General features: G+C 39.2%; 1 protein-coding gene across 1 annotated transcript; it reads left to right on the top strand.

The window, feature by feature from the left end:
• The first annotated feature begins 202 nt into the window (after nucleotides 1-202).
• zdhhc21 (zinc finger DHHC-type palmitoyltransferase 21) lies at nucleotides 203-3407 on the top strand. Its single transcript, XM_061066416.1, has 7 exons — nucleotides 203-356; nucleotides 520-618; nucleotides 885-996; nucleotides 1101-1239; nucleotides 1448-1564; nucleotides 1874-1917; nucleotides 2323-3407. The coding sequence occupies exons 1-7, from the start codon at nucleotides 203-205 to the stop codon at nucleotides 2453-2455; spliced, it is 798 nt and encodes a 265-aa protein (XP_060922399.1). The 3' UTR covers nucleotides 2456-3407.
• The last annotated feature ends 3319 nt before the right edge of the window (nucleotides 3408-6726 follow it).

The raw sequence follows: 6726 nt of genomic DNA on the forward strand, positions 1-6726 counted from the left end.
AGATATTTTATTTAAAACATATAATTTCTATGAACTCCACACTGATAGTAAGTGATGACTCACACACACTCCTCTATAAAACATATATGTCATGTTTATTAAGCATGTGTGTTTACCAGACACCAAACACACTCTTAAATCTGCACGTGTGCGCTGTGGTCTTCTGTAGGTTTCCCCGGAGCCCCCCCGCCCCCCCGCAGCAATGAAGCTTCGACTGCACTTTGTGGTGGACCCCATGGGGTGGCTGTGCGTCAGTCTGGTATTTGGGATCTGGCTCTACAACACTTTCTTCGTTCCCAAGCTGGTTCTGCTTCCCCACTACAATGAAGGACACATCCCCTGGGCCACGGTTGTTTGTGAGTGTCCTCGTTTTTGTGATGAACAAAGAAGGTGTCTCATGCATTGCTTAGGGGCCACAGACAATTGTGATATATTGTGCCCACAAAAAATAAAAGACATAGGATTGCTCGTGTAAAAACGCAGTATAATTACTCCGGATCACACTGTGTATTTCTTCAGGTTATTACATATCATCAGCCCTCTGCCTAGCGGCCCTCTTCAGAGCTTCCACAGCAGATCCCGGCCGCCTTCCTGTGGACCCCCACATACCTCACTCTGGTGCGGAAACAGTAAAGCCCACCTAACTTTTTTCCTGCTTTCCTATAAATCAAATCTTTTATTGTGTCAAGGTGTCATATAATGCATGTTTTCACTGTTTACCCATGAATCAGTGCACCTGTAAATAAGTGACTATGTTCATAAAAGCGACATCTCTCCTCAGTCAAAATAGATTGTTTGTAGATTGTTGATTTATTGTGTCCCTTTGTCATTGGTTAGCCAGTTTTTTAACCAGTAATAAAGTAAATGTTGTCTTCATGTCACAGAGCGGGAGCACTGGGAGCTGTGCAATAAGTGCAACTTAATGAGACCCAAAAGGTCCCACCACTGCAGTCGCTGTGGCCACTGTGTGCGCAGGATGGACCACCACTGTCCCTGGTAAGGATGCACAACACCAATGACATTCTTGCTCTGTATCTTATTATATATCAATAAAAACATAGATTATACGAGATTATTGGCTAAATCAAGTTTATTTCCAGGATCAATAACTGTGTGGGAGAAGACAACCACTGGCTCTTCCTGCAGCTCTGTATCTACGCTCAGGTGTTAAGTTTGTTCACGCTGGTGTTGGACTTCTGCCAGTACTATTACTTCCAGCCACTGACGGGAATGGACCAGGTACGTTCTGCTCGAATATTAGTAAATGATATCATCAAAAATGCTTGTGCTGCTTCTATTTACTCATCTGAAAGCTTGTGTGTCAACATTACCACAAAAGTTGAGGAGTCATCCACAGCACTTGTGAAATCTAAAAGTTAATAATCAACTCAGAAAAATTCCTCAGATAATTGCATCTAACGTGGAAGCGTCACCGCTCTCTTTTCAGGAGAAGTTTACAACACGCCATGAACTGGCTCTGCTGCGGGTGTCAGCGTTCATGGGCATGGTCATGTTCGGTGGCATGGCGAGTTTGTTTTACACCCAGATGACGGGCATCCTGTCGGTGAGTGCTCAATAAACACAAAAGGGATCATTATCTTGTTCCAAATTACATTCTCTGATGCATTTGTGTTCATGTAGTGATGCGTGATGGTATATTTTATTGACAGCATCATTTGTTTGTGCTGAAATGCTAAGCTTTCACAGTTGTAATGTTTGAGACGTCAAAACTTAGCCTCCATGATCAGAGCTGTCAACAGGAGTTTGGTGTTTTGGCTGATCGTGGGACTCTCTAATGATTCATCATGAAGGATCTTCTTTGGTGAAAATACGCATTTATTTTGTATTGATCTTTGCTTTTCTGTCTTTACAGGATACTACCACCATTGAGAAAATGGCTCAGTTCTCAAATGAAGCGTGAGTCTGCTTTACTGACCCTTTTTCCTGTCTTTATGCTAAGCTAAGCTAACCAGCTGATGGCTCCAGCTCTAAGTTGAACCATGGACAGCTCCCCAAAAATTAAGCCAAAGTGTCTTGATCACTACTGCGCCTGTCCCCCCAGATTGTTACCGCGCAGACTCAGGTTCCAAATACGGAACACGGCAGTTTTTATATCGGGAATATTTTAGCTTAGTCTCTGGATAGTTGGAAGGGCCTCACCCATCTAGTCTATATGTTGAACCGAGACATGAAAGTGGTATCGGTCTTTTTAGCATTACAAGAAGGCAAATAAGGGCGTTTTCCAACATGCTGAACTCATCCCTTCCATTGTTGTTGTAATGTCCCTTTTACATCAGTAATGACCTTTTTCTGTCCTCTCAGATGTGGCTCAAAGAGGTCCTGGCAGTGGGCACTAGCCGAAGTTTGCGGCACACGCTGGAAACTCCTGTGGCTGCTCCCGCTCCGAGTCAGGCAGCCGCTTCTAGCCAGCCACCTCTTCCGCACCCACGTGTAGGTCGGCGGCACTACACTACCTCCTGCCTGCACGGATGCTACAGGCTGCCACGATGAAACACTGTATGCACACTTAAAGAATCCATCTGCTCGCCTTCACTGTCCTCTTTTGTGCTATGGGAGCTTGGTTTGTCTGTGGATACTGGAAGCTTTTATTTTTGTGTGTGTTCTTTTGTGTTTTTTTGCCTTTCTCTACAAGACCCAGACTGGCAGTAAACAGGGTCAAGAAAAACCTTTGGGAGTGACGGGAAATGTTTTTTTTTACTCACTGTGACGGCTACTTTCAGCATTGGGAAACCACTTTAATGGCTACTTGTATCAGAAGGATCGAAGTCTTCACTTGAAAGCTGCTGGCGAAAAAGGGACCCCTCTCAGGTTACGTTAATAAAAAGAGCCTTCACTGCTGACCTTTAATCAACCACAGACAGAACTAGGGTAACTCGGGTGTGTTTGTCAGAAAGGCAAGTTTTTGTATAAAGTTTGTGCCTTGTTTCTTTTAGCTATGTCCTTTTTATTTGTTACACATGAGCAATGTTTTTGCTTTATGTTTGCTGGTTGGTGTTTATCCACTTTAGATTTTCCGTGTGAATAAGGGATCTGGCGTCAGCTGCCTTCCACTAATCCGTGATCATTTAATGATTAATGAATGTTTCTTTGCGTTGTTCTTTGAACGTTTTATCTCTTAAGTGATGTTTTATGAAGTGTCCTCACAGAACAAAATTGATAGCTTGAATGCTGATGACACAGGGACAGCCCGATATGAAGATGTGTTATCACAAGCAGAAGGTTAACCCTTTATGATGCCATGGGAAAAATAATCCAGATTTAGAAACTGAACTGTATATGTCATTGACCAACCAAGTGTATAATCCATTTGTTTCCGAGTATAAAAAAAACTCCACTGCACTACAAACTTATACAAATGTTTTTGATTTGTATTTTTAATTTTTAATTTGGACCTTCCCCTATCCATTTACACGGAGGAGGCGGGTTTATGACTTCTAGACGTTTTGGCTTCGCTATTTTGGAGCAGCCATTTTGTCCATCTTCATATACAATCTATGTTTCAACATAGACGTAACTTGTTGATAAGCACATTTTATTTCTTTTTGACGTAGCCAAACTTTGCTAAGCTAATCACTTGCTAGCTGCAGCTTCACATTGACAGAACAGACATGAGAATGACTCTAACTTTTGATAGAGATTGAATTTTGTCTATTTAGCTTAAATCTGCTCCATCAGCCAAAGCACCTACAAATCTTTGGCACCAACTTTGGAATCAAGATAAATTTCTCCTTCCCATCTTAGTGCTGCCCCTGTCATATTTGCTTGTGACATACACCTTGTTAAATTGACACACTGAAAATGTATTTATGGTGATTTTGCTGTTACTCTATGGTACTGATTAGAGATTTTTTATCAATTCTTTCACAGGATAAGACGATTCTGCATAATATGCATAATAATACTAGCATAGCATGGTTGTCATTGTCTATAATACTTGGCAATCGCTGATATACGTAAACAAAGCTTTTCATGTGTTGGAAAAATTACACTATCCAAGTAGTTTTAAGTGCCTGTCTAGGTCTTCTTGTTATGCTCACGTTACATCATCATCATGTTGGTCTCCATAAAAGCCAAAGACCTGGGGAAATGTTGCAATAGTCAGCAAGCATTCAGCCAATGCATGTTTCACCAAACTTCTTCAGAGTGGTTGAATATTATGCACTGATTTTTTCACGTTAGCATGCAGTCTGTTCCACTGCATCAATCTCAGAAGAATCATGCTCACTTGAAGTTGTTTTATTTGATGTGTATGCTTTGCTCTGTTCATACCTCGTAGTCGAGTTTTTCACGTTTGCATGAGTGTGTGTTGATAACTTTGCTCAGTGGTTTTTATAAATCAGATTCAGGTTTTTTGAAGTTTGTGAATTTTTTTGTGGGGGTCGTGGGATAAGTGGTGTGACAGACAGTAAAAGGAGAGGGTACTGCTGATAAATAACACTCTATTTCTTTTATATGATTTTTTAAAAAGCAATAAGCATTGTGTTTTTGTAAAGCCATCTTTATTGTTATATTAGTGTTGAAAATCTGATATGTATTGTGAAGTATACGAACTGGGTGGAAGCAGGTTTTCGCTTATTACTCACGAACCCGTCGTAACTACTTGATTGTTTGTCAGAACTTCTTTAACCTCAGCCAAGACGACTGTAGCTGCTGTGTGTAGTTGTAAAGAATATCTCCAATTATAACACGTCAGCCACATTCATTTATTGAATCAGTCAAGAACTGCAGGAGACTGGAGGTGGCAAAATATCGGAGCCATTATATGGTGTTCCCCAGGGCTCTCTGTTGGGATCTGTTCTCTTTTGTTCACATTGTTTATTGTGTTTTCATGCTGTATATGTATATACTTTTTATTCAAACCTCATTCACTGGAACATCTACGTTTTGTGAACTAAATTAATGCACCATGAACACAGTATGTTATACCCTAATGATGTCTAGAAAGCCGGTAAACATTCATTTTCAGTTAATTATATCAGAAAAGTGTGTTATTTGTGATTATAGAATATATCATATTGGTATTCATGTTCCTAATAAATTAGATTCTGAAGAGGTCTGAGCTTTCTTTCTTTTCTTTCTTTTCCAACTTTTTCCACAGCAGCTCTAATTGCGACCACAGCTGAAGCTTTCCTTTCCAATTCATGGAAATGAGGAGGGTTCTTAATAACCTATAGCATGCGATATGTCTATTTTCATCTACATTTATTCATTGTGTATTACAATAAGATTAAGTAGTAGTATATATTCAATGGAAATACTCAATTAAACTGTAAATGTATACAAAATATTACATTATAATCTACTCAACGTTTTGCTATCTTTAACTTTAAAATGTGTAATGTGATGGCATATATTACACATAGTCAAATATAGCAAAAGTGATCCTTCTGACTTATCAAACACTTTATTATTAATCTTCAAAATTAGAGAATATCTTGAGTCAATACAGCAAATATGTTGATGTGCCATAGCAGGAAAAATGTGGGTGTAAATGAAACAGTACAAACGGTAAATGCATTCCATTTAGATTACCTAGATCCTGGTGGTATTGTGCATACTGTCTAACAGGTATGGCTTACTGGGAAACTTCTTGTACATGAGTCATTGTAATGACATATCCTGTTTTTCCTGTTATGAGTCAAAATGTTGTTGGGAAGAAGCTTGATTAGCTGTTTTATATTTAATATAAACTATTAAAATGCACACGTGAAGACTAAAGCTGTTTACATATACAAATACATGATTGCAGCATAAAAGTCTGACTACATGAATGCTTCACTTTCTGTTTGGTTCTGTCTGCACTACGTGTCACATTAAGAGCCCAAGCATCAGTTCATTTGTCTCATTGTCTCAACAAATGGCCATTGTCCTATAAAGTCCTTAAGTCCCATTGAGGCGTACATAATGTGTGCATGATCCGTGAACATAATCTATGAGTGTTGTCTAAAATGGTTGCATTTATTAACATTATCTGCGCACACACACACACACACACACACACACACACACACACACACACACACACACACACACACACACAAGCACAGTATTTCCCTCAGCAACTCCAACATTAAATATAAATCCTAAACAGTACACAGCCCCAGCAGAATTGTTCAAGTGAGCTAAGAGAAATTGATCATTTAATCATAGTGATAAATCATTTTTGGTTGAGGTGTCTCTTAAACATGACAAAACATAGCTTTAAACAACACCATAAAATACTTAACTTGAGACAGTTATTGTATCCTAACCTTGTGCTCAGTGCTTGGTTCTATTGTATGTGCTTTATTGCATTTCTTTGGTGATAGTTGATTTAAAGGACTTATAGAGACGAACATGCTCCCTAAGTTATCACATGTCTATTGTACTTTTTAATTTATAAGTTTTAATATCAGTGGGGTTTCTAGCAGTCAAAGAAAGTATCTATATCACACCAAAGAAAGTAATCTTGAATATATCTGCAATAGATATACTAGTATCTACATTAGTGCTGAACCTCTAGTATGTTTTAAAGTGCCTGGGTTGAAATTTAATTGTCAATTTGAGCCTTACGATAATAAAAATTAAGGGAGGTACTGGTCTAGATAATAGCGGGCGGGAGCAGCCTGAGTTAAATGTGCTCTTAATCTCTGGCAATTGGTTGGTCAACCCAACTAATTAAATAAGTGACCACCTGCTAGTTTTACAGTCTATGACATCTGGCTG

The sequence above is a fragment of the Limanda limanda genome, chromosome 22 (genome assembly GCF_963576545.1).
Source record: "Limanda limanda chromosome 22, fLimLim1.1, whole genome shotgun sequence".
Lineage (NCBI taxonomy): Eukaryota > Metazoa > Chordata > Actinopteri > Pleuronectiformes > Pleuronectidae > Limanda > Limanda limanda.

What these genes read in the sequence shown, in the direction of transcription:
- zdhhc21 (XM_061066416.1), top strand. Translation starts at nt 203, where the DNA reads ATGAAGCTTCGACTGCACTTTGTGGTGGACCCCATGGGGTGGCTGTGC. An exon ending in CCCCTGGGCCACGGTTGTTT is followed by an intron (nt 357 to 519) that starts GTGAGTGTCCTC and finishes GTATTTCTTCAG; the next exon opens with GTTATTACATATCATCAGCC. An exon ending in CACTGACGGGAATGGACCAG is followed by an intron (nt 1,240 to 1,447) that starts GTACGTTCTGCT and finishes CTCTCTTTTCAG; the next exon opens with GAGAAGTTTACAACACGCCA.